Genomic DNA, 19,020 nt, shown 5'->3' with positions numbered 1-19,020 from the left:
GTGTCAAAAACTCATTGTTCATTCTACACACACGAATGTCTTAAATCAGTCAGTTTTATTGAAAATACAGAGAGGCAACAGAAATGATTATGACCTAACACACACACACAATTGTGTAGCATTTGTACAGATTACAGTAGATTCCCGTATCCTAAAACGTTCTTGAAAAAATATCTGTTCTGTATTGCTCAAAAATAATGAATTCAGTTATTCAGTAGCATTATTGAAAGGATAAGGACTGGCACAGATAAAATGGCCTGAAAGTATTTTAGACACAAGCTCGGCCCATCCCTGAATTTTAATAAACAAGTACATTGTTTATTACCATATGAAACTAATTTAAAAGCTTAAAGACTATTATATCTATGACAGTAGCTCTAAACAAGTAATATTTACATCTTTGCAGATCTTGACCTTTTCTAGTTTATGTTATTCTCATTACCTACCAACTATAAAGACTAACATAGACATATTTCACATACTACAGCTTCAATTTCTGCGACCACTGCTTAGTTTAACCCAATTTATCTACACATAATTCTTGCTTGGTGCAGAGGCGCTGTTGCTGTAGTATTTGGCGGCTCCGCCGGATCCTCCGGAGCGGGGTCTGCTGAAGCAGCACAGCAAGCCTCCGGCCAGCAGGAGCAGGACTCCTCCTCCCCAGCCCACAAAGATACAGGCTCCCAGCTCTCTCTTATGAGATTGGGCTACCAGTGGATTGTTGAAGTCGCGCACGACATTATGAGCGGCCCAGCTGACGGGGATGATCAGCAACAAGCCGGCGAGGATCAGCCCAATGGCGGACACCAGACTCACTTTGGGTTTGACTTCTTCGTTGTCGATGCAGGTGGTGAAGTCGGCGCCGACGCACAGAACGAGCAGGGACAGGACAGTGAGCATGCAGCCGATGATGGTCATGGCACGGGCCGCTTGGAGGTCAGAGCCCAGGATGAGCAGCGAGTCGTATGCTTTACACTGCTGCTGTCCGGTACTCTGAACCACACACTCCATCCACAAGCCTTCTTCCTGAACCTGTGTGGCAAAGGAAAAATATGAAATATACCTTTTTATCCATAGAATTGAATCAGCATCCTTTAAAGAATTTTCTTTCTACCGTGGAACATGAAATGACTGCAGTTTTGGAAATAATATGAATAAATGTGACCCTGGACCACAAAACCAGTCATAAGGGTCAATTTCGAAATTGAGATTTATACATCATCTGAAAGCTGAATAAATGAGCTTTCCATTGATGTATGGTTTGTTATAGGATAACACAATATTTGGTCGAGATACAACTATTTGAAAATCTGGAATCTGAGGGTGCAAAAAAATCAAAATATTGAGAAAATTGCCTTTAAAGTTGTCCAAATGAAGTTCTTAGCAATGCATATTACTAATCAAAAATTAAGTTTTGATATATTTACAGTAGGAAATTTACTAAATATCTTAATGGAACATGATCTTTACTTAATATCCTAATGATTTTTGGCATAAAAGAAAAATCAATAATTTTGATCCATACAATGTATTTTTGGCTATTGCTACAAATATACCCCAGTGACTTAAGACTGGTTTTGTGCTCCAGGGTCACAAATTATGATTAAGTTTTATATCTGTGCACTGCACAAACATACACATTTATTCTTTGAATTGAACTTTTTGAAATTGCAGCAATGGTTTACCTGTGCAGTGATAATGTTCTGACCAATAAAAGCAGAAACCTTCCATCTTGGAACAGCAATGGTCACAACCGCTGCAATGAGACCTAAAATTCCCAGTGCCATACACACGATCTGTACTCCAGACGAACCCATGCTGAAAGAGGAATAAAGGAGATTAAATAATAATAATAATAATACAGTAGAAAAATATTATTGATGCTCTCAGTTTGGAAATAGTGTTAAAACTAAAAGTAAAGCAAACAAAGAAAAAATGCACACTCTGCAAAAGCAGTAGGCTAGTGAAGATAGTGGTTTTGAATCCTTCCTGTTTGCGTCATGGTATATTTTGTAAGACATATTCTAAACTAGTTCTTATGCATTTGCACATAAACTCAATGGCTCCTCCCTATAGACAGGTCCATACAGGAATTTATATCTCAGGGATGCAGCGGGAAAAAAAACAACATCTCTAAGAAACCCCACATCATGAAGCAAGCCTCAAGTCTCAACAGGTCCTAAAATCTGCTTTTAGCTACATTTGTTACGTAACTGCCACTCCCTGAGAGGGGTCTCAGGTACCGCGTGTTCTATTCTATTCTATTCTATTCTATTCTATTCTATTCTTTAATAATAAACACTGAGTACCTTTTCAGTGAACTGCTCGTTTTTTGTACACTCGCCCCCGAATGCCTGTGGCTTTCTCACTGAACTTCTCTTGTATCTCCTCAGGGTTTGCTCGTGGCTGATTCATAAAACTACTGTTAGAATGTGTGGACTGCACGTAAGACCCTGTAGTCCACTATAGTGCACTGCATTGTCTTCCTACTCAGCACTAACAAAGCGCAATGGATCGGTGAGGAGCTAGAGAAGGTGACCAGGTGGTGCGTGGGCACCAGCAAAATGACTAACGGTAATTGTGGCTGTTTTTAGTTGACGGTGAATCATTCAGCAGCTCTCTGAGCGATTAACATGCTGTCCGGCTCCTCCAAAATTGTATTCTTTCCGTCTATGCGATGATAATTCTGCTCATGAATGAGTGAGGAATTTAGATTTTTTTTTTGTCTGCATGCTGTCCAGGATTCAGGCCAGTAATAATCTAACATAACAATGAACAAACAGATCCATTGTGAATCCCAACACTTTACAATATGACGTGCTTCAAGAAATGTTGTAATATGTAATGAATTATATGTTTTGTTACATACAAAGGCAACATGATAAATATTAACAATGTCATACACCTAAGAAATAATAGAGTTAATGTCCTTCTAAACATTGATATCTGCTAGGTCTTCCTCAAAATAGTTGAAGTCTGAAAACAAAAAGGCACCACCCTGTAACCTCATGTAAGCTGATTTATTGCTTTACGTTTTTCTACTTATTTATTTTTTCATTTCACATAAAATATATTTTGAATTTGATTTATTTGATTTTTTTAAAAACTAATCATTTAACATTTTCAGATCTTTGTTTAATATAACCTCGCTGTTTGTTTTAATAGACAATTTTTCGCAAAGAGTAAAAAGTTTGAACTTTACCTTTTATTGTAGCTCTTTGAAGACGATTCTCTGCAAGTTTCCTCTTGTTTTTGGATGAAGTCTTTTAAGTTAGTCTCCCACCTTACCAAAATGTTACCTCTAATGAAGGTGGTGTGATGTGAGGATGCATTTGTAGAGGAATGCAATGGGAGGGGTAAAAATGAGACAGAGGCAGGTTGGTAAAGAGGAAAAGGCCAGACTGGACTTGTTCTTTTTCTCCCTGCTGCTTTCTTTACCCCTTTTTATTTCACCTTCTTAAACTTTTTAGATAGAGAAGGTCTGTCTTTGATATTTTTTCTTTGTTTAAAAATGTCATAAAGAATTAACTCCGGTGATAAACTAGTTTTGAAATACTTTTTATTATTTTGATATGTTAAAAATAAATGGTATTCATTTATGTACACTGATATTATCATCACATTCACATACAGTACATCACGTTACCATGCTACTCAATGGAAATATTAACTCTTGGAGGTCGGACATCATGATACTATGAATCACAAAGCTTCTGAAACTTCTGTCATAATCATAGTGACATCTCAAAAACAAACTCATACTCTCCTCATAAGCTCTTCCCAGTCACCGTTGAAACCACACATGATGAATAGATACTCTCACAAGTTAGAGTGGGTGGGGTTTCAATTGTGAAACATCGGGAATGGGAGACACAATAATAACAGCTGTGTGATGCAAGGATTGATTCATTTAAAAACTATGTATAAGAGATTGGACAAAATAGATAGTGAAAAAATATACTAGATGTATATGAGATACATTTATTTCATGCTAAGTATACTACAAATGCATTTACATACTTATGTACTTAATAAAAATCCCCTGCAGTTGTACTTTTGGTAAACTAAACTGGTATAATTAAAGTCTGCTAAATTGGAACAACTAATTTTGTGCTTAATGCACTTTAATTGTGTGGAAGTAGTGCTGAAGTCCAACTAAAGATTTACTGAAGTATATTTAATTGTGCTAAAGTGGAACTATTGCAAGTATACTTAAGGTACTTTTTAATTATCTTGCATTTAAATACCGATATTATACAGAGATCATATAAACCTTATTAAGAATGATATTAAAACACATTAGGCATAATATTAAGAAATGTGTATTGTGCAATAAAGAAATAATCCAAATAAGTGTTATTATAATTTCATATCAGTAAGTCTTAAGTGATATGACATAATGTCAATAAATGGATTTGAAGTATACTTATATGAAATAAGTGTATTTTGAATAAATTATGGCATAGTTTTTTTTGTTTTTTTACTAGGGGTTTTGAGAAACTAAAATAGAGCCAGAAGAATCAAGGGTATCATTCAGAAAGATCATGAGATGACTGGTCTCTCTCTTGTTAGTTTTTTTTGTGAACTTAAAAATATTTCTGATGAGGCACTGATAAATAATACACTAGGCTATATGTGCACTTCTGATGCTGGACAAGAAAACATAATGAAGAAAAATCCAATGACAACAATTTCAGTTTTCCAGTTATTTGTCTTTTATTTTGTCAGTGCGACTTTTTGGGAAAACAAACAAAAATAAAAATCTGACCAAAGAACAACTAACCATTTAAAAGATAAAAAAAGCCATATGCAAACTTCATGACAGAGTTTTAGTTATGCCCGGCAATGTACTAATTGATAAAATATAAAGTAAAAAAAAAAAAACTATAAATAAATCTAAACATGTATTTTTAACCTCTTTGCAGGTCAAAGTAAGTTAGGTTTTATGGTTTTGATAACTAGGCTATGACTTGTCCAGAAGATACCAAAAGATAGCAACAAAAAAAAAAAAAAGTTAGAATCCACTCAGCGCAGTGCTGAAATTGCATGCTCACGAATCCTCTCATTTTAACACACGAAGTGTAGACACTGTGAAAGATTCATTGTGCATATATTTAATGTATAATAGAGCTTTATGAGATCGCGATTAACTGAGATGTCAGCTTTTAGTGATGATAAAGGAAGCGCTGCTTGCATTCTGCCATGCCAAACCATGCACGCAGCAGCACATGCTTGCTTCTCTGTTAAAAATAACAGTGGTTTGTGATTGTGAATGTTGATGCTTAGCCTAAATAACAAATATTTTATCGGGAGCATTTATACTGGTATGTTGTGGAGCTTGGGAGATGTTACAGAACCATTTCATGTAAATTTCTTCGATGTAGCCTACTGAAAAAAATCTGTATTTTACTTTTATGCGGGCGGGAGCGGGACAAAACATGAATGTCGCGGGCGGGAGCGGGACCAGATAAGATATATTTCTGCGGGAGCGGGACTGAAAAATCCGTCCGCGCAGGTCTCTACTTCAAAGCTTTATCACCCAAATGAAACTTAGACTGAAACTGACCAGTCATACTTTGTTTAACTAATATCGCGCATATGTGTGTTTGTTAATGGCAGTGTTACTTGCAAATGGGAAACTCTCAAGAAAAGGAGGTGCGGTGTTCCGTAACGTCTATAGAGGGCGCTGGTGTGTTAGAAAATGATCCTGTAGGTAGGGGAAATATGAACAAACCTGTCATCAAACAGTTAATGTTAATGACAACGTGAGCGCCTCGATATAATAATGTGGCCTTGAGCTATTATTTATCATAATGCTATAGTTCCTAAATCTAAAGTACATTATAAGCGGCAGCAATCTCATAGTATGTGAACATCCCTCTCCTTTTTTCACCTCATTGACGTCATGGCTTGGAAAGGAGATGTGTGTGAACACTAGCCAATGAGCGACCACACCCTCAGTTCAAATGTGAGATGTAAGCCAATCATCTCCCTGCATTTACAAGCGGAGGCGGGTCCTATCAACCTCCGTTGATTTCGCTCTTCACCAACACGGTCTTTTTTAAAGTTCCGTAGACGATGAGAGAAACGGGGTTGTGAGGTTACGGAAAATAGGGACAGTTTGAATGTCTTTAATGCTCGTGGGGCATAAAGGGAATCAAAATAAGAGACGAAGGGGTATATCTGGGCGTTTTTGTATCATATTAACCGTTTCCTGGTGTTTAAATACGGGTGGGCAATAGCTAGCGCCATCAGGCTAACGGCGTTAGCAGCTAGCGATCAACCAAACGACAAAGGAAATATAGCCAGTAAATCCACATTTCCATAACGATATCTTTTATACGCTTTGCTTATTCGGATTGGGACCTTCTTTTTTGACCAGTCACCAAGATAGCAGAAAACGGCAGACTCGACCTGTTTGAATAAACCCGACAAAAATCCACTAAAATGGCGGAGCCGGACAAATTAAACATTGACTCCATAATACAGCGTCTCCTGGAAGGTGAGAACTTCTCTGCACATCTTTTAGCTATTAACTGTTGTTCTGGAATGAAATACGTAAAACCAACAAATACTTGTGTATATGTATGTGTTTGTATTGCATATGTGTCATATTATAGAATAATTGTAAGCATATTTGTGTCCTGATAAAAGCCGGGGGAAGTGGAGCGAATTAGCAGTTGCTAGCCAACCAGTCTACACTAATTTACTAAAACTCTGCCTGGGAGTTTTATAGCCAGAATCTCATAGCTATCATTACAAAAACCGATATAGCTGACACTCGCATGCTCTCTTTTTTCTTATTCTCATTTTAAGGTCATGAGCCGATGTGAGCGGAAATTTGGCCAGTATTTCATTCAATGACTACTGGTGTGCTTCAAGGGATTTACATTTCTGTCTCTGTTTAGTTCACATCTTCTGTTTGGTTACCTTCCATTTTAGCAGGGGAAGTCCTGTGCCTAATTAAAATCGGCAGCAATAGGATTACTCTTAACTAATGAGGATGTAGTTAGTGGAGGTGCAGTACCAAGTGATCTTCACAATAGAGGCCCTCAAAACATGGCATAAACCGTGGAAGACGTGATTATTTTCAATGTTGCTGAGGATTTAAACATTTAAATTTTCTGTGCATAAAATAAAAATTTAGTGATTTGCAGTTACTCTGCTTTAGCTTTGGTTGCTTTAGCCCTTAGATATGTTTTCCTGAGAGTTCTGCTTGTTGTATGGTAGATTATGATTACTGGGTTTGGTTTTATTGCCTGTTTAGGGACTTAATTGCATAGTCCTGTAAACATGGTCGATCCAGGCTAATTTAAAGAGTAATATCATATTAGATGGTGCCACAGAGTTTCATCGTTTTGGAAGCCCTTTCATCACTCTTAATGTTCAAGACGAGACATTTTTCTGTAATATGATTTACAATTCGAAGTTGATTTCTACTAAGTGGAAGTATACTACTTGCAGATACTAAATGTGAAATATACTGAACAGTTGTATTATAAACGCTTAAGGTTTGGAAAAAGTAAGTATGTAGCCTCATAAGACATTAGAAACTGTTTTTTTTTGGCCGCATATTGTCCCTTTAGCTGCACTTGAAATGTTTTTCGTTTTTAATGCTTACTGATGCCTACTGAGGGTAAACATTGCGAAGCTTAGCACAGATGGGCTTAATAAACCTAAGCAAGCAGTTTATCAAATATCTGAACCACATCAAGCATGTGTGTTGCATAACATGAATCCTTTAGGCCTTCCAAACTATGTACCATCTTTCCAGCCGTTTCCGTAGCCAAGGAAGTTGTGCGTAAGGTCATAAGCAGGCCCACACGGCATTGTAGTTTCTGCAGAATTTATCATTCTACATTTTTTTTTTACAAATCTCCAGCTTGTGTATTATTATTTTAATAGATATTTTTGGTTCAGGTTAACAGATTTTATCATACTTTAATCCATTTCACAAAATTACATGTATTTACAAATTCTGTGTGGGCCTGATGTGAGGTCTAATGCTGGTGGGTCATTTGAGCTGCTGGACAGAATTTAGACTTTATTTACTTGGCAAGAAACTGAATGTCTTTTTCCCAGTAATTTTCATATGTGAGAAAAGGGAAAGAAACACACACACACACAATTTAAATATAGTCACAAAGACCTACAAACCTTTGGCTTTAGGTCCTGATGGCTGTGTAAACCTATTTTTTATATTGTCCCTTTAGCTGCACTTGAAATGTTTTTCGTTTTTAATGCTTACTGATGCCTACTGAGGGTAAACATTGCGAAGCTTAGCACAGATGGGCTTAATAAACCTAAGCAAGCAGTTTATCAAATATCTGAACCACATCAAGCATGTGTGTTGCATAACATGAATCCTTTAGGCCTTCCAAACTATGTACCATCTTTCCAGCCGTTTCCGTAGCCAAGGAAGTTGTGCGTAAGGTCATAAGCAGGCCCACACGGCATTGTAGTTTCTGCAGAATTTATCATTCTACATTTTTTTTTTACAAATCTCCACCTTGTGTATTATTATTTTAATAGATATTTTTGGTTCAGGTTAACAGATTTTATCATACTTTAATCCATTTCACAAAATTACATGTATTTACAAATTCTGTGTGGGCCTGATGTGAGGTCTAATGCTGGTGGGTCATTTGAGCTGCTGGACAGAATTTAGACTTTATTTACTTGGCAAGAAACTGAATGTCTTTTTCCCAGTAATTTTCATATGTGAGAAAAGGGAAAGAAACACACACACACACAATTTAAATATAGTCACAAAGACCTACAAAGAAAACAGATTTCCACATACACCGGACCTTTTGGCTTTAGGTCCTGATGGCTGTGTAAACCTATTTTTTTCTGCAACTTGCAGTAAAAAAAATAAACAAGCCTAATAATAGTTGTATTTATATCTCCTTATGTAATCCTGCTGTCCTTTTTCCCCTTAGAGCTTGATGCGTCCGTCCAAAGTCCTGATTCTCCTGAGGATCTTATTTTTATTTGATGGCTGCTCTTCAAATCACACAGATATTGTGTATTATGATACACGGATATTATGAAGATATTTTTACTTATTTTGTCTTCGATTTTTAGGGTAGGGAAAAAATGCGTTGCTCTGACCTTGCAGGGATGGTTAGTATTTGTATGCAAGCAGGTTGCACTCAAGACATAAGTGCAGTACGGTGAACGAGTGTTGTCCTATTTACCAAAGTTTTCTTGTGTACATGGGTTACTGTGCCTGTAGGTTGGAAATAATTACAAGAAGTTACATAACTTAATCCTCTCTTTTAATGAACACAGCGGTGCCTCCTCTTACAGGCAGTACCCTTTTTTTTTTATCCGGATCCCAACACTTGTTCTGTGGAATGTTTAAAGATTCCAGCTTTTAAGTCTAGATCCTTTCGGTTCATGCTGTTCTGTACTGCTGCGCTGTTGTGCCTGAAGCCTCATGGCCAACCAACGGAAAATCAATTGTACTGATTACAGGTGGCGTGAAGGGAACATTTGAAACCTTTTTTTTTTTATTTTTAGTTTGTCGTTCTGTTGAGGTGTCACATAAATAAGTTGTTTTCTTCTCCTCAGATTGTCCCTTTATCTCATTGCCTTCATTGGATTTAAGAGTGGAGGGTATCACCTCTGAGAACCTGAAGCATTTGAGGCAAAACGCATGGATGTCCGTGTGATGAGCATGTGCGTGCCAAATCGATGAAGCGCTGGACTTTTGGCATGTCATTTCATGTATTTCCCCATAGCATGACACCGCTAGATGCACACTTGTAGTTAAATTCGATTGATTGCCTTTGTTGTTCTCTGCACTGCTTTCTCTTTGATAAGAAACTTAACACACCTACTAGCTACAGTTTGAGAGGTTTATTTGATTGTTTATCAACCAAGTACACCCCCATTTTTGTGGGCGGTTGAAATGTTCCCTGCATACCTTTTATTTATACTTATTTATGGAATTTAGCACACCTAACTTTGCACCTACTGGTTATCTTATCGTTTGAGTGGTTTATTTGCTTGTTTGTCATCGGTCCACCCCCTCCCTTGTGTTGGGTCTAAGCTCTGTGATGCTTATTGGTCCCCGTGACTAACTTTAGAGCAAGTGCTGTTAGGGCATTAGCCGGCCTTAATCTGGGTTTAAAATGAAGAGCGGCAGGATCCTATTTATACCCACTTTTCACTGACTGAGCCGATGGGCTTCCGGTCACTGTCCAGGCCCTCAGATCACTCATCTGCAGCCTGAGACAAAGGCCTTCTTTCAAGTGACCCCACCTAACTGTTAGACTGGTGTGCGTTTGGTGTGCGTCATCTGATTTGTTTGTTAAAAAGTTCTCTATTAAAACGAAGCTGCGGTATTTAACGTCAGTTATCAGTTACCAAAAATGCGAAGTGGTTGTTCCACAATATGGAAGTCAAATTCGGTTTATTGTCTTTCCTTTACAGGGCAAGGCAGAAAGTGAAATGTAGCTTCCCAGGTGACTTGGCTGCAAACATAGACTGCTCGTGACAAACAATTATCCATTATCATCAGTGTGCACAAACAATAAACCTGAGGCAAGATAAATATAGAGCTTATCTACAAATAAGCAGCACGGTATGGATGTCAAACACACTAGTTAATTCAGCACTACAGTCTTTCTGCAGGATTATAAGTATCAAATAGATTCAGTGCTTGAGTGCCATTACATGCATATTTGCTTGCATGCTGATGTAATAGTTACACTACTGTTAAAAAATTGAGTTTTTTAAAAATGTTTTTGAAAAGGGGGGGGGAAACTCATGCTCTCCAATGCTGTATTTGATGAAATACAGTAAAAACATAAATATTGCAATTTCAATAGATTTTTTTATTTGAATATATCTTAATGTATTTTATTTATTTCAGTGATTGCAAAGCTGAATTTTCAGCATCATTACGCCAGTCTTCAGTGTCACATGGTCCTTCAGAAATCATTCTAATATTCTGATTTATTGCTCAAGAAACATTTCTTGCTTTTAATGCTGAAAACTGTTGTATTGCTTAATTTATATAATTTGTGGAAATCTTAATACAGTTTTCATTTTGAATGAATAGAAAGTTCAAAAGAACAGCATTTATTTGAAATGGGAGGTCTTTTTTGTAACATTATTAATGTCTTTACTCTTTACTATTGCTTTCGGCCAATTTAATGCATCCTTGCTGAATAAAAGTGTGAATTTCTTTCAAATCTAACTGACCCCAAACTTTTGAATGGTAGTGTACATCCATGAATGGGCAAAAGCATAACTTGATAATTTCCTGCCTTGGTGAATAGTGATTGCTGTAATTTAAGTCTCAATATTTATTAATTTTTCACATTTTAATTGGATGTTCATTACTATATTAGTATGTTAAAAATATACCAGTTGTTGCTTGGGTATTGAAAATTGATATTGAGAATTATGAAGTAACACATGACAAACTGATTACATGTATTTTTCACTGTGAAGGATTGTGCTGTAAATGTCTTTAAACAGCTGCGCAAATGTGTATTCAGGGTGGATGAACATTGAGTCAGCCAGCTGCTTCTCTCTGTGGACCTTCATATTAATTGAGACATCTTCTGTGCTGCTGGTTTAAATTGGTAGAGATGGCTGGATGCAAAGAAGCATGTTTTGTTTTCCAGCGTTTGTCCTCACCGTCAAACTCTTTTGGCAGTCGCATTGTTCAGTTTGTTTGAAGTGGGCATTGTGATGTCATAAAATTTTGTTTTTTTTTCAGTGTCTACTATTTGTGTCCTTGGTTGATCTGTGTGAAACCTCGTGCTTTAAACATTTATTTAGAGGTGTAGGCTGGTTGGATCAATTTTGTGAATGTGCACAAATAAGCCATCTCTCAAATCCTTGCATAACTGCCTGATTATGTGAGTCACCGGCATACACTCAGTACTGTAATTCTTGCCTGAAGCCAGCCATGTGAAATGTATATTTAAAACCCAGCAACTGCTTGAATACAACTGCGGGGCTGCCTCTGGGTCTTTTATCTTTCCTTTCCGAACATCCCATACACGTATATGCCACTTCTGATGTATGGCCAGTGTGACCTCGGAGACGTCATTTACAGCCCTGTCCAAAGAGACTGCAATATTTCTTCTCTCCAGATACATCCTGTGCTCTTTCTTTCATCCGCTGCTGCCAGCTAAACTCCCTGAACAGCGTGTCATGCAGCCAGTCTAAAAGGGCATGTTTGAATAAAACCACAGGTCTGCGTTCTGTGAGATGACAGTCTGTTTAGACCCTGCAAGCCTTCTCTGTCACAGTGCAGCAGCAAATCTCTTTGGAGCTCAACTTGTTTTGTTTTTTTTAAGTGGCTGCAAGGATAAGTACAGAATCTGTTGACCTATGTTTGGTTGTTTTGTTTGTCATGAATATTTGATTCTATCTGAAGTTCAGTTGCACATGATCTTCAAAACTGGTCAGAGATTACTCAGAGGAAAGCTCTTTAAACTGTATTGTGGTTGTTAAAAGCCATATGTGCGGAGGTTGTGCTAGTGTGCATTTGACAAATACTAAGGAATGCTTAAACAAACCTGCTAAATTCTGTAAATGGCTTTGCAGAATCAAATAAGGTTGGCGTGCATGCTTGAGCCGAGACACATGATATGGAGTTTAAGTGCACTGATGCCTGTGCGTCACTAGTCTACATCCCATCATTTCAGAGAGCCTCTTGAGTCGAGTTTATCATCCTCTAAATCTTCCTCCTAGCTTTTAAAGCACTTATTGGGTCTAATCTGGCACATTTGCTTTTTTGTTTGGCTAATTTCCTGCTTTTCTCATTTTGTCCCTTCTGTTTGTTTGTGTTTTTCCAGTTAAAGGTTCCAGGCCAGGCAAGAACGTACAGCTGACAGAGAGTGAAATCCGTGGCCTCTGTCTCAAATCTCGGGAAATTTTCCTCAGCCAGCCAATTCTGCTGGAGCTGGAAGCACCGCTCAAGATCTGCGGTGAGTATGTTTGTCCTACAGGCTTCCCACCTTCATAGAAACCTGGAAGAAAAAGGAATTCATGTCCTGATTTGTGGAGTTTCCTGTATTAAACAAAATTGTTCTGTTGTCTCTGCAGGTGACGTTCATGGTCAGTACTATGACCTCCTTCGTCTCTTTGAGTATGGCGGCTTTCCTCCTGAGAGCAACTATTTGTTCCTGGGAGACTATGTGGACAGAGGGAAACAGTCTCTAGAGACCATCTGCCTCCTGTTGGCCTACAAAGTCAAATATCCTGAAAACTTCTTCCTGCTGCGTGGCAACCATGAGTGTGCCTCTATCAACCGTATATATGGCTTCTATGATGAGTGTGAGTAGAATTTGATCTCTTACAACTACATTACCACTAATGACACCTTTCCATATACACATTTCATAGTTTTAAATGCTAATAAGCTGGTTTTTCCAATCTCTTCAGGTAAGCGACGGTATAACATTAAGCTGTGGAAGACTTTCACAGACTGTTTCAACTGTTTACCTGTGGCTGCCATTGTAGACGAGAAGATCTTCTGTTGCCACGGAGGTAAGTGCAGGCAGAGGTCTTTTGTCCCCATGGCCATTTTAATGTTCTGTCATACCTCCTCTGTTGACTTTGCAATTTCCCTGGAGAAGTTAAAATATAGCTCTTCATAGACATATCACTTGGAGACCATAAAGTTTGGTTCATTTGATTGGCACAAACTCAGGGACACACCAGGGGACTTACTAAACGGGGTTTAGCATACACTGCGTTTGAAATGCAGTGTGGTTTTGCAGAAGACATGGGAGCAATCTACTCTGAAAATGAACTGTAATTGATTTTTTTTTTTTTTTTTGGTGACAATCATCACATCCTTAAAATAATTGCTCTGCTTAGCAAATGAAATGCAGTAAATATGGACCACTGTAAACATAAAAGCCCATATGGAGTGCTCGCATAAAGATGCTAAGGTTATTTTTATTACTTCAAGCTGCTTAAATGTGAGGTGTTCACTAGAACTGTTTGTCATGAATGCATATGTGGGGGAAACGACAGACAACCAGCATTTCCTGCAAAGCTTTTCTACCACAGCCGCAGCAGAAGAAATCATATTTTAGTTTTGAATATGCAGTCTGAATTGAATTGAGTTGCCTTTATTGTCTGCACTCAAAAACAATGCAGGAAATGTACTGACACTAGTCTGATTCACCAAAAAAAAAAAAAAAACTTATTTTAATAAATCCCATAAATTGAACATTTGACTTGCTTATTGAACCATAAGAATTCACTTTTAGACATGTATTGCAGCAAGAAATATTAATACGATATTTAATAAAATATTTTTACTAAATTTTTGTAATCTTTTCTTTATTATAATACATTTTAAAACTTAATAGCAAGTTTTTTTTTTAGTTTTTTTTTAGGAACTCTGCAGACAACATCATTACATTTAGTCATTACATTTATCTTTCTCACCAAGTGATGCTGATGAAAGATTGTGTCATTATTACAACTTTTTTTCATCTTGTTAGTAATGACGTTCTGTTTACAGATTTAATGCCATTTTCTTGTGGTGTTTTGCAGCCCACAGCGTCTGGATGCTGCTTGGCAAATAGTTTTTAAGTTGCTCCCTAGAAGTGCACTGTGAAACATAATGAATTGTTTTCCGCTTCAGGCCTCTCTCCAGACCTGCAGTCAATGGAGCAGGTGCGGCGCGTCATGCGGCCCACGGACGTACCGGACCAGGGGCTGCTGTGTGACCTGCTTTGGGCCGACCCAGACAAAGACGTGCTGGGTTGGGGAGAGAATGACCGTGGCGTGTCCTTCACCTTCGGTGCAGACGTGGTGGCCAAATTCCTTCACAAACATGACATGGACCTAATATGCAGGGCACATCAGGTTAGTTTATGGTCTGCGGTGGTAGGAATGTTTCCATAAAGCATTGCAGCGTTAAAAGACTCTACTAAATGTGACGTTATCTTCTTGTGCAGGTGGTGGAGGACGGTTATGAGTTTTTCGCGAAGAGACAGTTAGTCACTCTGTTCTCCGCTCCTAACTACTGTGGCGAGTTTGATAACGCTGGGGCCATGATGAGTGTGGATGAGACACTCATGTGTTCCTTCCAGGTAAGAGAAGAAGAGCTGTCATTTTCCTCCCTCTCTTTTGCCTTTACCTGATTACAAGGCTTTTCAGTTTCTCTGCAAATGCATCAAGTATACTTGCGTGTAATAGGTCTGGCCAGCTTCCTCTAGATTTGCATTAGATCATCTTTTGAAGGTTGTTCTCTACAGTGACTCTGTTCTGTTTCAAAAAGGTAGTGCACTACCAACAGATGCTTTTTACTCTCAGTACAAAGCTAAAAAAGCTTGGCTCCTTAATCATGCTGCCATGTAACATACCTCATTCCAAATGTGCAGTAACATTTCGCAGGCAAAAAAGCTCTGTGTTGTCAATGTTGTAACAAGGTTTTTAATCAATTTAGTTTAGTCATTTCAGGAAAGTCTTTACTTTCTATTTTTAATTCTAAATTATAATTTTATAGACCAACTTGGACCTATTGAGAAATCTGTGTGGGGAAATAATTTGGGTATTTCCCTTGAATACATTTCAAAATAATTGGATTTTGTCTGTGAAAATTAGCCAAACAATGGTTAAAAAAACCTTGCGGTGTAAGAAACCCTATAATATACTGCAGTAAAATCAGTGGGGGGGGATCGCAGGCAAAAAAGCTCTGTGTTGTCAATGTTGTAACAAGGTTTTTAATCAATTTAGTTTAGTCATTTCAGGAAAGTCTTTACTTTCTATTTTTAATTCTAAATTATAATTTTATAGACCAACTTGGACCTATTGAGAAATCTGTGTGGGGAAATAATTTGGGTATTTCCCTTGAATACATTTCAAAATAATTGGATTTTGTCTGTGAAAATTAGCCAAACAATGGTTAAAAAAAACCTTGCGGTGTAAGAAACCCTATAATATACTGCAGTAAAATCAGTGGGGGGGGGAAAGTCCCAGTTTTGTAATTTGTTTTGGTGTAACAACTTAAAGCCTTTATTTATAATGCATTAAAAGTAGATTTAATGCATTAATTATGCCATGTAATGCACCTTATAATGCATTGTACAATCTCACGAATAATTGTAACCACAGTTAATGCATTATAACACTTATCAATTCATTATTTTTAATGCTTTTAAATTTGGTTATAATTATTTGCAACAAGATAATTGTATACCCTTTAATAGCCCTTTATAATGCATTGCACAAAGCTTTGGTAAAGTGTTACCATATTTTTTTTTTGTGTGATTTAAATTAGTTGATTTTTAAATGATCCAATTCTATGAAGTGTTTATGGAGTTTAAAAAAAATACCCAATATTTGTTTGTTTAAACTTATTGGATTTAAGATTTTCAACCGTTTCACATTAGCATATGTTGCTGTCAGTTGTGAGTCAAGTGCCTCATGTTGAGTGTCCTTAGTAGGCAGCTTCCTATGTAGGCAGCTCAGTATTGCTAATGTTAAACTGTATTGAAATCAGTTGTTAGTCAAGTCTCCCGAACTGAGTTGTTGCCTATGTAGAGTGTTTTAAAATGGTCAATTGTGAGGTTCCATGACAGCTAGGATGGTCCCTGTGTAAGTAGCTCAGTTGGTTTTGAAACGGAGCTTCTGCATTGCTCACAGTATGTATTGAAGTGCTCTCTCTCTCTCTCTCTCTCTCTCTCTCTCTCTCTCTGTGGGCAGACATGTCTATATTCAGAAGTGTGTTTGCTGTTGTGCGCCATTGCTTACTCTCGTCCTCTGTCTTTCTCTCAGATCCTTAAGCCAGCCGATAAGAAGCTGTACTACGGTGGAGGAGGTGGAATGGGCTCAGGGCGTCCAGTCACCCCGCCGCGAAATTCAGCCAAGGGTGGAAAAGCCAAGAAATAACACCCGCTGGATGGCCCCTCCACCCCCAACGTCCTCTCTCCCGAAATTCCCTGTTCTGACCCCACTCTTTCTCTACCTCCCTTCTTTCTTTCTGTCTCCAAACGGCTGTAAAGCAAAACATTACCCAGGGTTGAAGTCTTTTTCTCGCTCTCTTTTTTTTGTTTTTTTTCCCTCTCATGTAACTTTACAAATGTGTGTTTATATACGAGACTGCGTGTGTGAGCGTCGGTTATGTTTGTTACGCTCTTTGTGTTTGTTTTTCCACCCATCCTTCCCTCCCCCTCCACCGCTCATTGCCCCCATCTCTCCACCTGTCTCTCTGTCAGGGAGCCTCTGACAAAGCCTCCGTGTAAATGCCCAGCCAGGCTCTGGGGAAGATTGAGACAGACAGAGGGGTCAAAGGGGGGTGGGTCGAGAGGTGCGGGTCAAGCCCCCCTCACTGTATATGTCCCTGCATTGTTTCAAACACAGAACTTGCACATCCTGCATTAGTTAGAGAGCCAGTCTGAGTGAAATGTGGTAAATGTGTATATACACTGTATATGTCCCTGCATTGTTTCAAACACAGAACTTGCACATCTTGCATTAGTTAGAGAGCCAGTCTGAGTGAAATGTGGTAAATGTGTATATACACACACACACACACATGCAGGGAGAATGGATGTGCAGAGAAAGCGTGAGGTAGAGAGAGACTGTCACAGGTGCATAATTTCCATTTAGAGGTCCAGTGATTTAAAACAAACAATCATGTTGGAACTTTTTACTTTTTTGTAGATGGATCACAACAACAAGCTTTGAAATTCTTTGCTTACTATGTGTGCTTTTTTAGTGTCTTTTTTGAAAGACAATTATCAATAAAGAGAACTTTATTTAAACATCCTGTACTATCTATCTTACTGTGTCCAGTTCTCCCAAGTTACGACTCTCTTCCTCAGGTGTTTACTGTTGTCAATCTGTCCTGTTCTCGGCTCTATTTTGACTGAAGAGGACTGAATGTAGTCTTTCAGGGTTGACCAAAGTTGACATTGGCTGAGAATGACTGAGATTGTGCACCTAATCATTTTCTGTTTGTCTCCAACTTGCTTGCTGCCTCATTCTCTCTGTCCTTCCTCTCAACTCTCTCCTCCCATCTCCTCCCGTTTGCCTTCCAGTTATGCTTTTTTCCATTAACCTTTTTAATTACTTAAACATAATTACTCTTATCTGTCCTATTGGTCTGTCGTCCTTCTCTTTTCACCCTTTACTAGTTAGCATTATCTGGGTTTTTAGCACTGGGTGTCGCACCCAGCTGCTGGATCTTGCTTTGCTCTTGCTAAGTTCAACTTGTCTCTTTCTTCTAGAGATCTGTTGTCCTTTTCATTCCCCTCCCTCCATTTCAAACTGTGTGTTTTGAATTGCCTGGCAGGATTTAAAGTTTGATCCATTTAAATCTCAGAGGAGTTGCTACTGTAATTAGGATTTAAGAGTTCTTCTGCTTGCCACACCAACTTGAATCACTGGTTCCAGCAGATGGTGCATTTCACACAACTCTAATTCACTAGTACTTTAATGCGTTTGTAAGAGATACGAATACTGCAAAGCAATACACTAGTGTCCTCTGCTGGCTCGAAGACACACTGAGTTCCTGTAGTGCCCTGCTTTATGTGTCCTGAGATTAATAGTTTTGTAATTTAAAGCAGAGTAGCGACATCCAAAATGGTTTAAATCAAGCAGCTCATCCTTTAATTTTTGTAGCTTAAATGTATTTAAAAATTTTTGAAAAAGATAATATTTATTACTCTATATGGTGAACTAGTTTTTGAGGAGGGAAAAAGTTAACTCTGCTTTTAGATGCTCAGAACGACATCCCATAATTGAGGTCTTCAGGTCAAGGTGTGTCTGTCTTTGTTGACATAACATTTGTGGTCAGTATAGGAGACTAGCACTGAAAAATCTAAGTAATAAGTGTAGTGATTGCCTTCCTACACACTTGTATTGCTTTCTTGCATCAGAACTACTTGTCATATACAGAACATAACGGTGGCAACAAAACATGAGAAATCTATGCCATTGCTCATCTGGCATCTGATCGTCGGTCTCAAAGTCTATCATAAATGCCATAATATAATCATATCACTCTTTTCTGATAGATCTTGTATA

At 38.1% G+C, this 19,020-nt stretch overlaps 2 protein-coding genes across 2 annotated transcripts; one reads left to right on the top strand and one right to left on the bottom strand.

Annotated features, from left to right (window-relative positions):
• Nucleotides 1-36: 36 nt before the first annotated feature.
• Nucleotides 37-3,320, bottom strand: LOC107658446 (claudin-4-like). Its single transcript, XM_016446994.1, has 3 exons — nucleotides 3,203-3,320; nucleotides 1,686-1,818; nucleotides 37-1,032 (listed from the first exon to the last, which is right to left on the bottom strand). Exons 2-3 carry the CDS (start codon nucleotides 1,815-1,817, stop codon nucleotides 529-531), a joined length of 636 nt encoding a protein of 211 aa, XP_016302480.1. The 5' UTR covers nucleotide 1,818; nucleotides 3,203-3,320; the 3' UTR covers nucleotides 37-528.
• A 2,691-nt stretch (nucleotides 3,321-6,011) lies between these two features.
• LOC107658444 (serine/threonine-protein phosphatase alpha-2 isoform) lies at nucleotides 6,012-17,305 on the top strand. Its single transcript, XM_016446990.1, has 7 exons — nucleotides 6,012-6,502; nucleotides 12,825-12,956; nucleotides 13,075-13,305; nucleotides 13,414-13,518; nucleotides 14,630-14,853; nucleotides 14,946-15,080; nucleotides 16,768-17,305. The coding sequence occupies exons 1-7, from the start codon at nucleotides 6,448-6,450 to the stop codon at nucleotides 16,879-16,881; spliced, it is 996 nt and encodes a 331-aa protein (XP_016302476.1). The 5' UTR covers nucleotides 6,012-6,447; the 3' UTR covers nucleotides 16,882-17,305.
• Nucleotides 17,306-19,020: the final 1,715 nt, after the last annotated feature.

The sequence above is a fragment of the Sinocyclocheilus anshuiensis genome, unplaced genomic scaffold, assembly GCF_001515605.1.
Source record: "Sinocyclocheilus anshuiensis isolate Anshui unplaced genomic scaffold, SAMN03320099.WGS_v1.1 scaffold371, whole genome shotgun sequence".
In the NCBI taxonomy this organism is placed as follows: Eukaryota; Metazoa; Chordata; class Actinopteri; order Cypriniformes; family Cyprinidae; genus Sinocyclocheilus; species Sinocyclocheilus anshuiensis.
Note: the sequence above shows the minus strand (reverse complement) of the source record. Positions and strands in the feature narration are given on the sequence as shown.

What these genes read in the sequence shown, in the direction of transcription:
- LOC107658446 (XM_016446994.1), bottom strand. Translation starts at nt 1,817, where the DNA reads ATGGGTTCGTCTGGAGTACAGATCGTGTGTATGGCACTGGGAATTTTA. An exon ending in AGAACATTATCACTGCACAG is followed by an intron (nt 1,033 to 1,685) that starts GTAAACCATTGC and finishes TTTGCCACACAG; the next exon opens with GTTCAGGAAGAAGGCTTGTG.
- LOC107658444 (XM_016446990.1), top strand. Translation starts at nt 6,448, where the DNA reads ATGGCGGAGCCGGACAAATTAAACATTGACTCCATAATACAGCGTCTC. An exon ending in AGCACCGCTCAAGATCTGCG is followed by an intron (nt 12,957 to 13,074) that starts GTGAGTATGTTT and finishes TTGTCTCTGCAG; the next exon opens with GTGACGTTCATGGTCAGTAC. An exon ending in CACTCATGTGTTCCTTCCAG is followed by an intron (nt 15,081 to 16,767) that starts GTAAGAGAAGAA and finishes TCTTTCTCTCAG; the next exon opens with ATCCTTAAGCCAGCCGATAA.